General features: G+C 33.5%; 3 protein-coding genes and 2 long non-coding RNA genes across 5 annotated transcripts in view; 3 read left to right on the plus strand and 2 right to left on the minus strand.

The window, feature by feature from the left end:
* Positions 1 to 2,899: 2,899 nt before the first annotated feature.
* On the minus strand, positions 2,900 to 3,425 carry LOC125841943 (40S ribosomal protein S27-1-like). The gene has a single exon (XM_049521132.1). The coding sequence runs from the start codon at positions 3,351 to 3,353 to the stop codon at positions 3,081 to 3,083; it is 273 nt and encodes a 90-aa protein (XP_049377089.1). The 5' UTR covers positions 3,354 to 3,425; the 3' UTR covers positions 2,900 to 3,080.
* Positions 3,426 to 5,385: 1,960 nt separating this feature from the next.
* Positions 5,386 to 19,294, minus strand: part of LOC125841370 (heat shock factor protein HSF8-like) — a 267,031-nt gene continuing 253,122 nt past the window's right edge. The window contains exon 3 of the mRNA XM_049520481.1: positions 5,386 to 5,617. The gene's annotated coding sequence lies outside the window, so the exon portion shown is untranslated. The remainder of the gene's footprint in view (positions 5,618 to 19,294) is intronic.
* Positions 11,904 to 13,310, plus strand: LOC125841386 (uncharacterized). Its single transcript, XR_007443800.1, has 3 exons — positions 11,904 to 11,957; positions 12,454 to 12,618; positions 13,041 to 13,310. It is a non-coding gene; the product is annotated as an uncharacterized LOC125841386 (long non-coding RNA).
* LOC125841387 (uncharacterized) lies at positions 16,372 to 17,590 on the plus strand. Its single transcript, XR_007443801.1, has 3 exons — positions 16,372 to 16,422; positions 16,920 to 17,084; positions 17,506 to 17,590. It is a non-coding gene; the product is annotated as an uncharacterized LOC125841387 (long non-coding RNA).
* LOC125843120 (probable inactive shikimate kinase like 2, chloroplastic) overlaps positions 18,838 to 19,294 on the plus strand; it is a 99,575-nt gene continuing 99,118 nt past the window's right edge. The window contains exon 1 of the mRNA XM_049522345.1: positions 18,838 to 18,947. Within this exon, the coding sequence (XP_049378302.1) occupies positions 18,838 to 18,947 (110 nt within the window). The remainder of the gene's footprint in view (positions 18,948 to 19,294) is intronic.

Raw genomic sequence — 19,294 nt, forward strand, 5'->3', positions numbered from 1 at the left:
AAAATGACATTAAATTCTTCTTTGGGACAACATTTGTGCAATATCACCAGAACTAGAGATTAATTGTTGCTTCATCCAACATCAGTTTTGAAAAACTTCTAACCAACTTCATCACGAATTCGTCTTAAGTCTCTTTCTCTTTTCCTTTTTGTACAATTTATGAAATTTCAATTTGATCACGATATGGTGTATGCCTCATTGTTATTTTATCGGTAAAGTGCAGACAAATTTTATGAATTTGGTTTGTTTTTAAAGGTAATTAAGTAGTTACTTAGTGTACATATATTGGATGTATTGGTGTGATGTTTAACAATTTTTTCAGTTGATTTGTGTAGTCTTTTCTAAATGAAAGTTTTAACACTTTGACAAGTTTCTGAGGACATACCAATTGACTTATTATTATGCTAGGAGTGTTGGAAAAACTCATATTACAATTTCGAGATATTAACAGGATAGCTTTTTTGCGATGAGCTTTGTATACAATATTGTGATAATATAGATTACATCGTTGATGTATGGTGCTAGATGTTAATTATTTTTTGTAATTAAATTTTTCTACATATATGAAAGAATAATCACCTCTATAGTGTCCTCTTCTTACCTTTCTACTTGCGAATTGTATATGATTTAGGGACAAGTAACTCACTTTTAGAGACTAGACTTTCAGCCATTAAAATATCTTTTTAGGAGCAGAAAAATGTAGTCCCTAAATTACTTTTAGGACCAGAAGAAAGTGGCCGCAATTGGTTAGGGACCAGATTTTAAAGGTTACCATCTTCAATTATGCACCAGAAATGTGCTCCCAAAAAAATATTTTAAGGACCAGTTTTATTTTGGTCGCAAAAACTACTTAGGACCAGCTATTGGATGAGTCCGGAACCAAAAGAGCAACAAAATTTTTTGAAAATTCCAAAAGGACAACTAAATTATTTATGAAACCAAAAGGGCAACAATTTGTAACGGCATCTAAATCAAGTTTTCAAAAATGAGGCGCAAAATCCGATGAGCCTTACAAGGCGCAACGCAGTCAGCTCCTTGCTGGCGATTTTTTATTTTTAAAAAAAAACCATTTTATTTTTTTGGGCAACAATTAGTTATTCTTTTATCCGTTTTATTTTATTGGGCAAAAAAAAGTAAACATGAACCATGCATGTTTTTAGAGAGAATTACCATACAAATAATTAATATTTATAATTACTGCTCCTGTTATTTCTCCTTCCAATTTATTTTAATTCGTTGTCTTTTTCAATTTTATAATTTGTCCTTTCAGTTTATGTTCAATATCTTAGAATAGTGTCTTTGACATTTTCAAGAAAGAACCATCACTACTCCATATCATATAAATGCTGTTTGGAATCAAATTAACACTGTAATTTCGCGTGATTTATTTTTTTATCACTTTATCTAATAATTTTTTACTACTAATTGAAATATTTTATTTTTGATTACTAATAAATCATGCGAAAGTAGAGTATTGATTTGATTCCAAACACCATTATATGATATGGAGTAGTGATGGTTCTTTCTTGAAAATGTCAAAGACACTATTCTAACATATTGAACATAAACTGAAAGATATAATTACATACATTTACCATTTAGGATAAATTACATATATACACACCTTTATTTTTCATAATTTTCATTATTCCCTACCATTTCAAAATATTTCCAAAATCCCTTATTTTTCCCTAATTCTCAAATCAACCGGATACATAATACCTACCATAACCCACGTTTTCCTTCCTTTTTTTTCACTCCTTTAATCTCTCCCTAATTTCTCTCCACAAAATTTTATCAGTTATAATTTTCATATCAATTTGATTTTCAAAAGAATTCTCTCTCTAGTCAATCAAATTCAAACTACTCAATAGGTGAGATTCCATGATCGTCTTGTTCAATTTTATTTTATTTTCTTCTTTATTTCCTGATGCATACGGAAAATTTAAAAAATTCAAAACAAGGAAAACAAACAAGAGCCGGAAATTACCTCTTTCTCTAAGTCGTAAGACATGGCAAAGAGTATCCAAGTATCCCTATATCAATGATTCTCCACATGTAAGTATCCCTGCATATTCGCCTCCACATAGTGCAAAACTTTATGTGCAGATTTCATATCTCTATTGGCATTTCGTGGCCTCTTCAATATGTAATCCCATATATCTTCTGACAGTTCAATCAATGGCGGCAGAATTTTCTTACGATTTTTTATATTTGATATGGTCTATGGTGTGTTGGGTCGAAATAAGCCGATACATTATTTTTATCATGTGGTATGGTATATGATTTGTTGGAGCAAAAAAATGATACATTGTTATCGATACATTATCATCTTGTTTTGTAGCTTGCTTTAAATCTTCTGAATTATACATAAAATCCTAATTTTGATTTTTTTTGTTTTTCAATATATTGCAATTAATGTATCAAATTATATAGTAGAAATTATTTTATGGGATGTAATTTGCATAACAGTGTATGCTATTATAAAATAGTTTAAACATGATACTTAAATAACATATAATGAATATATGACGTTTCATTTAGTATCAGATACAATATCATCAAGTGGTATTGAGTATCATCAGTTACTATTTTTATCATTATGTATCAACTAAACAGTAAGATAATTTGTAGTTACTATAATGTATCATGTAATTAACATTTTTGGTTATATTTTAGTTCAAATTTAATTCATTTTTATAATGTATCTACGGAATGTTTGTAGTGGCCTTTGCCAAATTCTTTCATACCAATGTACCATAATTACACACGCATCGTCAATGATATATATATTAAAAAAATGAAGAAGTATTTCACATGTTTCTGATACTCTAGAATTACCACACAATGATACACAGATCTAAAAATCTAACACATATGATGCAACCTTTTTTTTTTTAGCAAACATGGAGTAGAAGATTAATTACTTCAAAATGTGTCAAGACTAACAAGATGGACAATATTATAGTCAGAATGCCATAAAAAAAAGTACTGAGCTAAGGAAAATTTCTCTTGACCAAGTCATTCTTTAAAAACCTAGTTTAAAATATATCATAACTTAAAAGCACCTCTAGCAAGTATCAAGCCAAGACCATCATATCCTTATCTTTAACCCTAAAAGAGCATCCTTCAGTAAGTTTTGCGCGGCCACCAGTTGGCTGGCAATTGGGGCATGTAACCACGATTTGCGAGTGGCTGAAAATTGTTGTTATTTGGAAGCAGCCTTGACATTTGACATCCAGAAAAGTAGAATTAGGTGATTGGACCAAACACATAAGCTTGTGTTTTTGCTTCTCAACCTCAGCAGGAGGGTGAAGCAAGTCAGTGTCATTTGAAATCTTTGGAATACACATATTGTCTTGAAGCTTTTGTACGATAACAAATGTTGCAAGTTGCTCCAAGAAAAAAAACCTAAGCTTTGTTCCTTCTTTTTTATGATGCAACCTATTTATGTGTAAAGTAGTAACTAACGTTGTATCATGAATAATATCACGACTTATGTATCAAAAATAAAAAATACTAATTCACAATACAAAACAACTAATCCAATACCTTTTTTTACTAGATCTTTGTACCTTGAAATTGAAGTTGTTCTTTACTTTATATTTCACTATTACAAAGATGAGCGCCGCTTTATTTAGCGAGTACCCTTTTTCTCAACTTCGACACGTACAATTCTACCGGATGTAGCATCAAAATAATGTATCTCTCCAGCCATCTTGTATGTTGTTTCAATGGCGGATTTGAGATTCAGTTCAGTTGTAATGGCGGATTTGAGATTTACAAAAGAAACTGTTTGTCCAACAACTATTCCAGCACTATTACATCGTTCATAACTCAGATCGCTCACCCAAAATTCTGAAAATCTAAAAAAAATCGATATAGTCATCATGCATCATGGATCGTCTATTTTGGATCTGTTATGATTTGGGATAGATGGAGGAGAAGAAAATTTGAATTTTGAATTCTCTAAATCTGTTAGGGATTGAAATAGATTGATATCAATCTCGTTTGCGTGATTTGTGGACTGATAATTAATTTTATATTTAGATTCTTTTTTAAGCGCAACAATCAAGTTATTTAATGTATCGGACGCTATGTATCCGGTTGAATATAATGTATCCGGATGCTACAATTTTTAAGGGATTTTTGTAAAATAGAAAAGAGTAGGGATAAAATGTAATATATGTTTTACACTATGGGATTTATGTAAGATACTACATTTAGGGAGTTGGACCCGTGCTTAGCACAGGCAATACTTATCTAGTCATCTAATATCAAACTAAGGGCCCGTTTGGCCATGCGATATGGTATCATGATATGGAATCATGAGATGAAATTGAAGTTTTGTTTGGACATGCGATATGAAATTTTTATGTTGTATATTTTCTCATAATCATAAAAATCTTATAAGTTCTAAAACTATTAAAATAGCCCCAATTGTTTATTCAATCTTATTATGACTAATTACTCTTCTTTTGAATTTGCCTTTATGGTATGAAGTTTAGGAGCCTATTGATTTCTATAAACAACTTATGCAACTTAGAAACTAAACGGAAATATGCAAAATGACTATTAGAAAAAAAAAAAGAACCAGAAATTCAAGCCTCGATTTGAATATTTATTTATTCATTTTATTTTCAACTGTAATTTATTGTGATTATGTAGTTTAATAGAAACGTATTGCTCCAATTCTTTAAAATTTGCATATATCTGATTATGAGGAAAAAAATTGAGATGATGCAGAAATGTGCTCCAATTTAGCCTCTCTGAGAAGGGACTTATACCTAACAATCACCAGATTTTTCATCTCAAAGCACAGGGATCTTTTTTATAAGCAGATGAGTGGTCAAAAGTGTTTTTTTCCTACCCCTTCCCCTTGCATCAGCCATCAACCAAACACATGTTTAAATTTCATCAAAATTTGATTTTGCCTAATATATTTAAGAATTTATGGTCCAACGCTAACTAAATAAATGAAATACAGAAGTTGTGGAGAGGTTATATTTTTGGCAATTATCAATGTCATGTTCTACCACTGAGCTATATCATTCAAGGGCAACGGAACCAGGAGGTGCTGGTTCTGTTTCCGGTCCGTCAGATTTTTAAATTTAAATTTAAATTTTCAAACTTTTAAAGGGTGAAATTTAAACTTTTATAGTTTTAAAGTTTGAAATTTGAATTTAAATTTTCAAACTTTTAAAGGGTGAAATTTATAGTTTTATAGTTTTAAAGTTTTAATTTAAATTTTCAAACTTTTTGTCACACCCCAAATCCGGATGTGATGGCACGTGTCCATTTCCCACCGGACACGTCAACCTAACCCAACCACGACGTTAGAGAAGTAGAAATACGAGAATAAAAGTTAATAAATAAGCGGAAGACTTTAATTAAGACTCAACACTACCCAGAATTTGGTTGTCACATGTACAAACCTCTAAATACAGAATTCGAATAAAAATATACAAGTCTCAGAGTATAGTTCTCGAATAGAACAAAACTGAAAGTAAAGATAACTCAAGGGCACGTCTGGAATGAACCGCTACCTCTCGAGTATGTCCCGAAGCTCAATCTGCTAAAGAAACTACTAAGCCGAATCTGAGAGAGAGCTGTCAACCTACACAATTGTGTAGAAGCAAGGGTGAGTACCGAAAACCACAGGTACTCGCAAGTAACTCTAAACTAAGCAAAACTAGCAGCTACAAACAACTCCTTTCAATCCCAACCGAACCACCGAAACTTCAATCTAGCAGCAAACCAACCAACCTATACTAAACAGATCATATTCAACAGCCAGAACCAACAGTATATCCTCATCAACCTCAGATCAACAAATAAGAGCAAGTAGATCAAATTCCACATAAGAAGGGTAAACCGATACAATCCACACATCACAGACAAAGATAAGGCAAATGCGATGCAAAATGCAATAATGATGTCATGTAGTCGTGATGCATGTCTGTCCTACGATACACATCTGTTGACGTAATCAGTCCGCGCTGAATACTCAAATCAGAACCCATGGGGGCCACACATGGACCATGTATCACCGCCGGAACCAGATCCCATCGGCATCCAAATCGCTAGCCGGAGCTAGTCCATCTCATATATCTCTAGCCGGAGCTAGTCTCAACTGTGTCTCATATCCATCCATCCTCATATCAGTGTCTCAGAACTCATGCAACAGATAGTTCACACATGGGATGAATAATGAATATGCACATGTCATCAATCACAATCATATCACGATCACATCATAGTATTACACATCATCTGTCTCAATCACAACCATATCACGACCACATCATAGTATTACACATCATCTGTCTCAATCACAACCATATCACGACCACATCATAGTATTACACATCATCTGTCTCAATCACAACCATATCACGACCACATCATAGTATTACACATCATCTGTCTCAATCACAACCATATCACGACCACATCATAGTATTACACATCATCTGTCTCAATCACAACCATATCACGACCACATCATAGTATTACACATCATCTGTCTCAATCACAACCATATCACGACCACATCATAGTATTACACATCATCTGTCTCAATCACAACCATATCACGACCACATCATAGTATTACACATCATCTGTCTCAATCACAACCATATCACGACCACATCATAGTATTACACATCATCTGTCTCAATCACAACCATATCACGACCACATCATAGTATTACACATCATCTGTCTCAATCACAACCATATCACGACCACATCATAGTATTACACATCATCTGTCTCAATCACAACCATATCACGACCACATCATAGTATTACACATCATCTGTCTCAATCACAACCATATCACGACCACATCATAGTATTACACATCATCTGTCTCAATCACAACCATATCACGACCACATCATAGTATTACACATCATCTGTCTCAATCACAACCATATCACGACCACATCATAGTATTACACATCATCTGTCTCAATCACAACCATATCACGACCACATCATAGTATTACACATCATCTGTCTCAATCACAACCATATCACGACCACATCATAGTATTACACATCATCTGTCTCAATCACAACCATATCACGACCACATCATAGTATTACACATCATCTGTCTCAATCACAACCATATCACGACCACATCATAGTATTACACATCATCTGTCTCAATCACAACCATATCACGACCACATCATAGTATTACACATCACCTGTCTCAATCACAACCATATCACGACCACATCATAGTATTACACATCATCTGTCTCAACATCAATGTCTGTATCAATCATAGCCTACTCATGCTCTTCTATCCCCTCAATATCAGTTATCACATGACTTATTCAACAAATTCAAGTCACATATAACACATTTAGCTCGTTTTATTCCCCATCTTTCATTTACAACAATTTCAATCAACAAATAAAACCCATCCTCAATCCCCATTACTCCCCAACACAATTAGGAAAGTAGTCATGCGTAGTCTAAGAGTTTTACAAAGTTTGGAAGCCACTTGCCTTAAAACGAACTCCAAAAGTTACTTGACTTGAGCCTTTCCTTTCCGAGTATAATCCGGATCACGATAATCTATTCAAACAATTATTCACAATCACAATTCGAGTCCAATGACACCAAAATCAAGAAATTTAGGGAAAAAGGGCAAAACGGTCCAAAAGTCTCATACCGGAAAACGATACCCAAATCTGGAAATTTTTTATGTAAAATGATCCTTAAAGTATTTGGAAGCTAATGGTGAAAACCAATTTGAAAACAAAGTTGAAATCAATTCACAAACTCAATTTGAAGGAAAATTCGCGTTCTTGAAGAAGCCTAAAATATTCGGATCCGAAACCCCGACTCGAAAATGAAATATCTCTTGAAAAACATCTTACCCATTCTTAGATAAGTTCAAATATGAAATTTCATCAAAAACGGAGTTAAGATCGACCTTGAAATTCTCAATTTATCAAACTTTAACTTTACCGGGAAAGTCCAAATTGTACGCGATTAATATGATCAAAATAATTGATGAATCAATAATTTTATGTTAAAATCAGTTTACCCATAACATAAGGATCGTAAATATACCTTTTTCATCAAAAAGGGAGTCCAAATCGATAAAACCCCAATTTTTCCCAAGAGGTTTTCGGATAGGGAAAAAAAACCAGATAAAGAAATTATGAGAAAATGTCGAATTGAAGATTGAATACTAACCCTCATATTAATTCAAGAAGAAAACCGTAAGAATCACTCCATTCCGATCTCTAGAACTCCCGATATGCTCAAAATACCAAATGAACACAGTCTGAGATTTTTATAACAGTACATGGCTGTTATGCACCAGAAAAACAGCAGTTAATCTTTCACTAAAAAGGCCGTAATTTCCTCATACGATAGTGAAATGACCCGATTCTTGTTTGTAAATATCTTAAATAATGATACGGACCTGCTCGTTCAATCGGAGCTCAATTTCATGCTCGTTTGCCCAGTCAAATGTCATTTCTACTCGGTAAACAATTATTTCTTATTTGTGATAAAAGTCCAAACTCGGGTTAGCGAAAATGCACCAAAATTTGCAGATAAGTCCTATAATTCATGCTCAAAATTTCAGAACCTTCGGAATAATTTTTCGACCTTTAAAACTAATAATGACCCCTTTAGTTGCCAAAATTTGCTGAAATAGTGTCAAAACATCCAAGAAGCTTAAAAGCTCACCCAAAACTCATTTGGCACTTCCCGAACACAAACCAAATATGCTACTAGCTTGAAAATGACATTTCGGACGCAATGAAATCGTCGGAATTTGAATTTGAGGTCTCCTTGACCCGCTATCCGATAAGGCGTCAAGAAACTAATTTTAGGCTCAAAAACTCGAAACGCACTCGGGGCCTCTAAAAATTCAACCAAGACTCATTCTAGACTTAGAATCACCCCTTGAATCCAACGGCACCCTCGGAATTCCATTTCGAGCAACGGAACCTCGTTTGCTGACCAAAGTCAACTCTTAATCAAAATTTCACAATTTTTGCAACTTAGGACCTCAAATCTTCGTTTTAACTCCAAATTCGACTCCGTAAATTCTCATAGACCCGTTTTGACATTCTAAAATTGGTGGAATCGACGAAAATCCGATTCGAGTCTCGAAACTCCAAATGACTCGAAATAGCACTTTTAACCAAATTTTAACTCTTAAAAACTCAACTTTCCAAAAACTCAACTTTTCATCAATTTTCCTTCAAACCAACTTCGAAAATACAACAATTAGGACTCGGGGCAACTATCGGGAGGGGTAAAATGGTCATTTTATGAAAATTTCCAAAAATGACCTTTAGGGTCATTACACTTTTAAAGGGTGAAATTTAAACTTTTATAGTTTTAAAGTTTGAATTTAAATTTTCAAACTTTTAAAGGGTGAAATTTAAACTTTTATAGTTTTAAAGTTTGAATTTAAATTTTCAAACTTTTAAAGGATGAAATTTAAACTTTTATAGTTTTAAAGTTTGAATTTAAATTTCAAACTTTTTAAGTGTGAAATTTAAACTTTTATAGTTTTAAAGTATGAATTTTATTATTTAAATTTTCAAACTTTAAAAGTGTGAAATTTAAATTTCTATACTTTTAAAGTTTGAAAGTTTGTATTTAAAACTTTAAAAATAAATTTTAACTTTAAAATTATAAAAGTTTTAATATTATTTGATTATGTTTCTAATTTTTTAATTTTAATATTTTTTTGTTTTTTTAAAATTATATCCGTTGGGACCCGGTATTCGGTCCGGTCCGGTCCCGATCCGTTACCGGTCCAGGACGGGTATGCCATATTTTTTCTAGAATTACCGGTTCCGGTCCATCCCGGTTCCGGTGCGGTTCCGGCTCATAGAGACCGGTTTCGATTTGTCCCGGGACGGTCGTCCCGGTTCCGATTCCGTTGCCAGCCATAAGCATTACCAAACAAACTCTAAAAGGTAGAACGACTAATATTTATTCCTTAATAGGTTACTTATGTTTTTTTTCTCGTATAAATATTACAAAAATTAAATTGTCATTTTCTTTTTCGTTACTTATTTTTGCCGTATTACATAAACCAAAACCAGGCGACGGTGAGGCGAGGCGACGGGTGGTTGAGCGAAGATAGCGGTAGGGGCGGCAGCGAAGATTGTGGTAGTAGCAACATGATAAATCCCCCATTGTTGAAGAGAGAGAAATTGAGTGTTACCGAAATCGAAACCCTAGATCGGATCAGTCAATTCCCGGACGCACTCTTTGTTCAAATTCTCTCTCTTTTGACGACAAAGGATGCATTCACAACATGCCTTCTCGCTAAAATGTGGCACTTTCTTTGGACTTTTGTTTATAACTTAATTTTTCACTCAGGAATCCTACAGAGTTTTTTATGAACCCAGGGATGAGGATTGTAGCCTGAAAATTGAAAAGTTTGTAGCCCTTGTTAACCATGTATTAAATGGTTTCGTTTCTTCCATAATAATAAAATTTGAACTCGACGGCACACAATTACTTTTTAATTATACCTCTCAAATTAAACGATGGCTTAGTTTTGCTGTTGAAAGGNTTCTTAATTTTTTAATCTTAATATTTTTTTTGTTTTTTTAAATTATATCCGTTGGGACCTCGGTTTTCGGTCCCGATCCGTTACCGGTCCGGGATGGATATGCCATATTTTTTCTGGAATTACCGGTTCCAGTCCGATCGTCCCGGTTCCGATTCCGTTTCCAGCCATAAGCAGTACCAAACAAACTCTAAAAGGTAGAACTACTAATATTTATTCCTTAATATGTTACTTATGTTTTTTTCTCATATAAATATTACAAAAATTAAATTGTCATTATCTTTTTCGTTACTTATTTTTGCCGTATTACATAAACCAAAACCAAGCGACGGTGAGGCGAGGCGATGGGTGGTTGAGCGAAGATAGCAGTAGTAGCAACATGATAAATCCTCCATTGTTGAAGAGATAGAAATTGAGTGTTACCGAAATCGAAATCCTAGATCGGATCAGTCAATTGCCGGACGCACTCCTTGTTCAAATTCTCTCTCTTTTGCCAACAAAGGATGCATTCACAACATGCATTCTCTCTAAAAGGTGGCACTTTCTTTGGACTTTTGTTTATAACTTAATTTTCACTCAGGAACCCTACCGAGTTTTTTATGAACCTAGGGATGAGAATTGTTGTCTGACAATTGAAAAGTTTGTATCCCTTGTTAACCATGTATTAAATGGTTTCGTTTCTTCCATAATAACAAAATTTGAACTCGACAACACACAAATTTTTAATTTGACCTCTCAAATTAAACGATGGCTTAGTTTTGCTGTTGAAAGGGAAGTGAAACATGTTGTATTCTTGTCCTCCTACACACATGCTTGTGTATTGCCTGAATCTTTTTGCAACTGTTCGTCGTTGATAACATTATATCTGAGATAGTGTTGCTTTAATGATGCGGTTATAGTCTAGAAGTTTCTAAAGAGCCTAAAGCTGGAGAGTATGATCTTAAAAGATGATGAAATTTTGAACTTACTGTCAGGTTGTCCTGCATTGGAAACTATGGAATTAGATGATGCTGGGGGTTTTCATCGCCTAAAAATTAATTCTTCAAAATTAAAGAGACTTAATTTGAAAAATCATAGGTTACCGCATGATATCAACGATCGTTCCCTTGAGATTTATGCCCCGTATCTGGAGCATTTGGAAATTTCAGGGGATCTTGGGGATCTTCAGTGTAGGCTCGTTGACGTGTCCTCCTTGGTTAAAGCTAAGGTTACTTTCTACATTTCATGTATCAAACACATCCAACATGAACGTAAGGAGTTTATTAGTGTTGATGACTACCGTTGTCATGACTATCATCAAAGTTTTAGCGTTCTTGCCCGAGATTATCTCCAAAAGTTGGGTTGTGCAACTCAGCTAACGATCGGATCTTGGTTCACAGAGGTTAATTTTTTAACTCCTTAAATATAATTGCTTGTATTTTTTGGATGGTTGGTCTAAACTTGACAATGTAAATGATATTAGATTAAATATTAAACCTCATTAGTGCAATGATGTAGATAACACATTTGGTGCTGTCAAGTTATTGAAATTACCTTACCTTTTGTAAGAATATTTCTTGATATCTGACATTAATTTTTAGCAGAGTTGCAGAGTGTAAACATTTTACAATTTAGAACCTTTTGGATGAATTTCACTAAAGCAAGTTGACTAATTACAAAAACGTGTGGACAGTTGTGTCTTTATACAATACTTTTGTCGCATTTCAAAATTAGGTATTTCTTTTTTGCAAAAGGTCTATCTAGAAACGAGTATTTGTTTATATTGATGTTGCTTTAGAGTGTTTAGACAGTTAGATTTTGTCCCAAGATTTTTTAATTCTTTTTTTTTGTAGTTGCCTTCTCCACTCGTACTAGTTTCACTGATATTACTGCACCAGGTCCCATACATGTTGCAGTTCAATGGATTGCTGGTTCAAGAGTTGATATGCAAATATCTAACACTAGAATTGTGTATAGAAAACTTTGATTTGAATGGAGTAGCTGGACTTTTGGGAGCCTTGCCTCATGTGGAGACTTTAAACATATACCTGACAGAAAATCTTGTAACTTTCTGAAACTTTTTCTGGTCTTTTTGTATCTATTCATTTAACTGATGATTTTAACGCCTCCGTCCCCATCCCTCTCCTTGTTAGCTAGTTGTTTCTAAAGGAGAACGCAAATATATCTTTAATTATTCATAAGAAGCTTTGCTTTTTTTCATTGTAAGGCTACACTTCGGTATGGATATTTTGTTGCTTTCTTTGTGGCATATGTTCTCTGAAAGAAGATGAATTTTGCGCTATAACTCTTTACTTTGGTTACCCTATGCCATTGATAGGAACAATCAGTATTATCATTTTCCAAGTGTCGTTATGATTAGTTGGTTCTGAAACTTTTTAGTACAGGACACTAATACTGTGAAATAATCAATTTCCGTAAGGCTGACTTGCATTTGGTTGGTCCTGATTAGTGTCTTTGTTTCCAGCTTGATAATTACTTTTGCGACTTTGAGGAAAACAATACCGATCTGCAGAGTTGGATTTCAAGCATTGTGTTTCCCAAACTCAAGAATATTGCGATTGTCAACTACATCCTGGTGTGTTTAAACAGGCAATAAAGAAAATGGGGCTTTCGCAGACTTGTTAAACTTTCACAACTTCTGTTAAAGAATGCAACGATTTTGAAGAAGTTTCTTATCATATCAAATAGTAGAATGTGCAAGAAATGTTTAACAAACTGTTGGTTCAATTTTTTCTTTGGATTGCTTGACAAGTTGTATCGCTCAGGATCCTCCGCCAATGCCAAAATTATCTTTAAGGATCAAGGTTTCCGGGACTAGACTACATATTGATTAGCTTCTGCGATAATGACTAATTACTCTTCTTTTGAATTTGTCTTTATGGTATACCAAATGTTATGGTAGTTTTCTTTCTCGTGAAATTGTTGTTCGTTGCATTTTAGATATTGTGCATGTTGAGATTTACTGGCAACTCTTGTTTGTTGGATCTATAAACATATTGTGCATGTTGAGATTTTCATGCAACTCTTGTTTGTTGGACTTATAAACATGTGTCAATCTGCAAACCATCTTTTTAATGATAATTATCATATTATGAAACATTGTTTTTTTTATACCTTACTTTGTCAATAGCGTTAAAATCTATATCTAGAGAGTAGGGGTCCCTCTTTGGGCCTTTATTTTTTTTATGGAGGAAAGAGGTCTACATTGTTTACCTCAAATAATAAATACTTACTGGTTTCAATTTGTTTGGTCATAATTTGACTTGGTATGAAGTTTAGGAGCCTATTGATTTCTATAAACAACTTATGCAACTTAGAAATTAAACGGAAATATGCAAAATGACTATTAGAAAAGAAAAAGAGAACCAAAAATTCAAGCCTCGTTTGAATATTTATTTATTCATTTTATTTTCAATTGTAATTTATTGTGATTATGTAGTTTAATAGAAACGTATTGCTCCAAATCTTTTAAATATGCATATATCTGATTATGAGGAAAAAAATTGAGATGATGCAGAAATGTGCTCCAATTTAGCCTCTCTAAGAAGGGACTTATACCTAACAATCACCAGATTTTTCATCTCAAAGCAGAGGGATCTTTTTTATAAGCAGAAGAGTTGCCAAAAGAGTTTTTTTCATACCACTTCCCCTTGCATCACTCATCAACTAAACACATGTTTAAATTTCATCAAAATTTGATTTTGCCAAATATATTTCAGAATTTATGGTCCAACGCTAAATAAATTGATGAAATACAGAAGTTGTGGAGAGGTTATAATTTGGGCAATTATCAATGCCATGTTCTACCACTGAGCTATATCATTCAAGGGCAACGAAACCAGGAGGTGCCGGTTCCGGTTCCGGTCCGTTACCGATTCCGTCTCGATTCCGATATGTACTGGTTTGCTCTGGACTGTAGCGGGTCCGGGATGGGTAACGGGACAGAAATCGGGATTTACCGGTTAGTCCCGGTTTCGATTACTCCCGGTTCCTGTCCCGGTCCGGTGCGATCCGTTAGATTTTTAAATTTGAATTTAAATTTTCAAACTTTTAAAGGGTGAAATTTAAACTTTTGTAGTTTTAAAGTTTGAAATTTGAATTTAAATTTTCAAACTTTTAAAGGGTGAAATTTATAGTTTTAAAGTTTTAATTTAAATTTTCAAACATTTAAAGGGTGAAATATAAACTTTTACAGTTTTAAAGTTTGAATTTAAATTTTCAAATTTTTATAGGGAGAAATTTAAACTTTTATAGTTTTAAAGTTTGAATTTAAATTTTCAAACTTTTAATGGGTGAAATTTAAGCTTTTATAGTTTTAAAGTATGAATTTTATTATTTAAATTTTCAAACTTTAAAAGTATGAAATTTAAATTTCTATACTTTTAAAGTTTGAAAGTTTGTATTTAAAACTTTAAAAGTATAAATTTTAACTTTAAAAATATAAAAGTTTTAATATTATTTGATTATGTTCTTAATTTTTTAATCTTAATATTTTTTTTGTTTTTTTAAATTATATCCGTTGGGACCTCGGTTTTCGGTCCCGATCCGTTACCGGTCCGGGATGGATATGCCATATTTTTTCTGGAATTACCGGTTCCAGTCCGATCGTCCCGGTTCCGATTCCGTTTCCAGCCATAAGCAGTACCAAACAAACTCTAAAAGGTAGAACTACTAATATTTATTCCTTAATATGTTACTTATGTTTTTTTCTCATATAAATATTACAAAAATTAAATTGTCATTATCTTTTTCGTTACTTATTTTTGCCGTATTACATAAACCAAAACCAAGCGACGGTGAGGCGAGGCGATGGGTGGTTGAGCGAAGATAGCAGTAGTAGCAACATGATAAATCCTCCATTGTTGAAGAGATAGAAATTGAGTGTTACCGAAATCGAAATCCTAGATCGGATCAGTCAATTGCCGGACGCACTCCTTGTTCAAATTCTCTCTCTTTTGCCAACAAAGGATGCATTCACAACATGCATTCTCTCTAAAAGGTGGCACTTTCTTTGGACTTTTGTTTATAACTTAATTTTCACTCAGGAACCCTACCGAGTTTTTTATGAACCTAGGGATGAGAATTGTTGTCTGACAATTGAAAAGTTTGTATCCCTTGTTAACCATGTATTAAATGGTTTCGTTTCTTCCATAATAACAAAATTTGAACTCGACAACACACAAATTTTTAATTTGACCTCTCAAATTAAACGATGGCTTAGTTTTGCTGTTGAAAGGGAAGTGAAACATGTTGTATTCTTGTCCTCCTACACACATGCTTGTGTATTGCCTGAATCTTTTTGCAACTGTTCGTCGTTGATAACATTATATCTGAGATAGTGTTGCTTTAATGATGCGGTTATAGTCTAGAAGTTTCTAAAGAGCCTAAAGCTGGAGAGTATGATCTTAAAAGATGATGAAATTTTGAACTTACTGTCAGGTTGTCCTGCATTGGAAACTATGGAATTAGATGATGCTGGGGGTTTTCATCGCCTAAAAATTAATTCTTCAAAATTAAAGAGACTTAATTTGAAAAATCATAGGTTACCGCATGATATCAACGATCGTTCCCTTGAGATTTATGCCCCGTATCTGGAGCATTTGGAAATTTCAGGGGATCTTGGGGATCTTCAGTGTAGGCTCGTTGACGTGTCCTCCTTGGTTAAAGCTAAGGTTACTTTCTACATTTCATGTATCAAACACATCCAACATGAACGTAAGGAGTTTATTAGTGTTGATGACTACCGTTGTCATGACTATCATCAAAGTTTTAGCGTTCTTGCCCGAGATTATCTCCAAAAGTTGGGTTGTGCAACTGAGCTAACGATCGGATCTTGGTTCACAGAGGTTAATTTTTTAACTCCTTAAATATAATTGCTTGTATTTTTTGGATGGTTGGTCTAAACTTGACAATGTAAATGATATTAGATTAAATATTAAACCTCATTAGTGCAATGATGTAGATAACACATTTGGTGCTGTCAAGTTATTGAAATTACCTTACCTTTTGTAAGAATATTTCTTGATATCTGACATTAATTTTTAGCAGAGTTGCAGAGTGTAAACATTTTACAATTTAGAACCTTTTGGATGAATTTCACTAAAGCAAGTTGACTAATTACAAAAACGTGTGGACAGTTGTGTCTTTATACAATCCTTTTGTCGCATTTCAAAATTAGGTATTTCTTTTTTGCAAAAGGTCTATCTAGAAACGAGTATTTGTTTATATTGATGTTGCTTTAGAGTGTTTAGACAGTTAGATTTTGTCCCAAGATTTTTTAATTCTTTTTTTTTGTAGTTGCTTTCTCCATTCGTTACTAGTTTCACTGAGATTACTCCACCAGGTCCCATGCATGTTGCAGTTCAATGGATTGCTGGTTCCAGAGTTGAAATGCAAATATCTAATACTAGAATTGTGTATAGAAAACTTTGATTTGAATGGAGTAGCTGGACTTTTGGGAGCCTTGCCTCATGTGGAGACTTTAAACATATACCTGACAGAAAATCTTGTAACTTTCTGAAACTTTTTCTTGTTTTTTTGTATCTATTCATTTAACTGATGATTTTAACGCCTCCGTCCCCGTCCCTCTCCTTGTTAGCTAGTTGTTTCTAAAGGAGAACGTAAATATATCTTTAATTATCAATGAGAAGCTTTGGTTTTGTCATTGTAAGGCTACACTTCGGTATGGATATTTTGTTGCTTTCTTTGTGGCATATGTTCTCTGAAAGAAGATGAATTTTGCGCTATAACTCTTTACTTTGGTTACCCTATGCCATTGATAGGAACAATCAGTATTATCATTTTCCAAGTGTCGTTATGATTAGTTGGTTCTGAAACTTTTTAGTACAGGACACTAATACTGTGAAATAATCAATTTCCATAAGGCTGACTTGCATTTGGTTGGTCCTGATTAGTGTCTTTATTTCCAGCTTTATAATTACTTTTGCGACTTTGAGGAAAACAATACTGATCTGCAGAGTTGGATTTCAAGCATTGTGTTTCCCAACCTCAAGAAATTGCGATTGTCAACTACATCCTGGTGTGTTTAAACAAGCAAAAAAGAAAACGGGGCTTTCGCAGACTTGTTAAACTTTCACAACTTCTGTTAAAGAATGCAACCATTTTGAAGAAGTTTCTTAACATATCAAAGAGTAGAAGGTGCAAGAAATGTAAGAAATGTTTAACAAACTGTTGATTCAATTTTTTCTTTGGATTGCTTGACAAGTTGTATCCCTCAGGATCCTCCGCCAATGCCAAAATTATCTTCAAGGATCAAGGTTTCCGGGACTAGACTACATATTGATTAGCTTCAGGGATCATGACTAATTACTCTTCTTTTGAATTTGTTTTTATGGTATACCAAATGTTGTGGTAGTTTTCTTTCTCGTGAAATTGTTGTTCGTTGCATTTTAGATATTGTGCATGTTGAGATTTACTTGCAACTCTTGTTTGTTGGACCTATAAACATATTGTGCATGTTGAGATTTTCTTGCAACTCTTGTTTGTTGGACCTATAAACATGTGTCAATCTGCAAACCATCTTTCTAATGATAATTAGCATATTATGAAACGGTATTTTTTTTATAGCTTGCTTTATTAATAGCATTAAAATCCATATCTAGAGAGTAGGGGTCCCTCTATGGGCCTTTTTTTTTTATGGAGGAAAGAGGTCTACATTGTTTACCTCAAATAATAAATACTTACTGGTTTCAATTTGTTTGGTCATAATTTGACTTGGTATGAAGTTTAGGAGCCTATTGATTTCTATAAACAACTTATGCAACTTAGAAACTAAACGAAAATATGCAAAATGACTATTAGAAAAAAAAAAACCAAAAATTCAAGCCTCGATTTGAATATTTATTTATTCATTTTATTTTCAACTCTAATTTATTGTGATTATGTAGTTTAATAGAAATGTATTGCTCCAATTCTTTTAAATTTGCATATATCTGATTATGAGGAAAAAAATTGAGATGATGCAGAAATGTGCTCCAATTTAGCCTCTCTAAGAAGGGACTTATACCTAACAATCACCAGATTTTTCATCTCAAAGCAGAGGGATCTTTTTTATAAGCAGAAGAGTTGCCAAAAGAGTTTTTTTCATACCACTTCCCCTTGCATCAGTCATCAACCAAACACATGTTTAAATTTCATCAAAATTTGATTTTGCCAAATATATTTAAGAATTTATGGTCCAACGCTAACTAAATAGATGAAATACAGAAGTTGTGGAGAGGTTATAATTTGGGCAATTATCAATGTCATGTTCTACCACTAAGCTATATCATTCAAGGGCAACGGAACCAGGAGGTGCCGGTTCCGGTTCCGGTTCCGGTTCCGGTCCATTACCGGTTCCATCTCGATTCCGGTATGTACCGGTTTGCTTTGGACTGTAGCGGGTCCGGGAGGGGTAACGGGACCGAAACCGAGATTTACCGATTAGTCCTGGTTTCGGTTAGTCCCGGTCACGGTCCGATCCGGTTCGTCAAATTTTTAAATTTAAATTTAAATTTTCCAATTTTTAAAGGGTAAAATTTAAACTTTTATAGTTTTAACGTTTGATATTTGAATTTAAATTTTCAAACTTTTAAAGGGTGAAGTTTATAGTTTTATAGTTTTAAAGTTTTAATTTAAATTTTCAAACTTTTAAAGGGTGAAATTTAAAGTTTTATAGTTTTAAAGTTTGTATTTAAATTTTCAAACTTTTAAAGGGTG

Source organism: Solanum stenotomum, chromosome 10 (assembly GCF_019186545.1).
Source record: "Solanum stenotomum isolate F172 chromosome 10, ASM1918654v1, whole genome shotgun sequence".
NCBI lineage: Eukaryota > Viridiplantae > Streptophyta > Magnoliopsida > Solanales > Solanaceae > Solanum > Solanum stenotomum.

What these genes read in the sequence shown, in the direction of transcription:
- LOC125841943 (XM_049521132.1), bottom strand. Translation starts at nt 3,353, where the DNA reads ATGTGTATTCCAAAGATTTCAAATGACACTGACTTGCTTCACCCTCCT.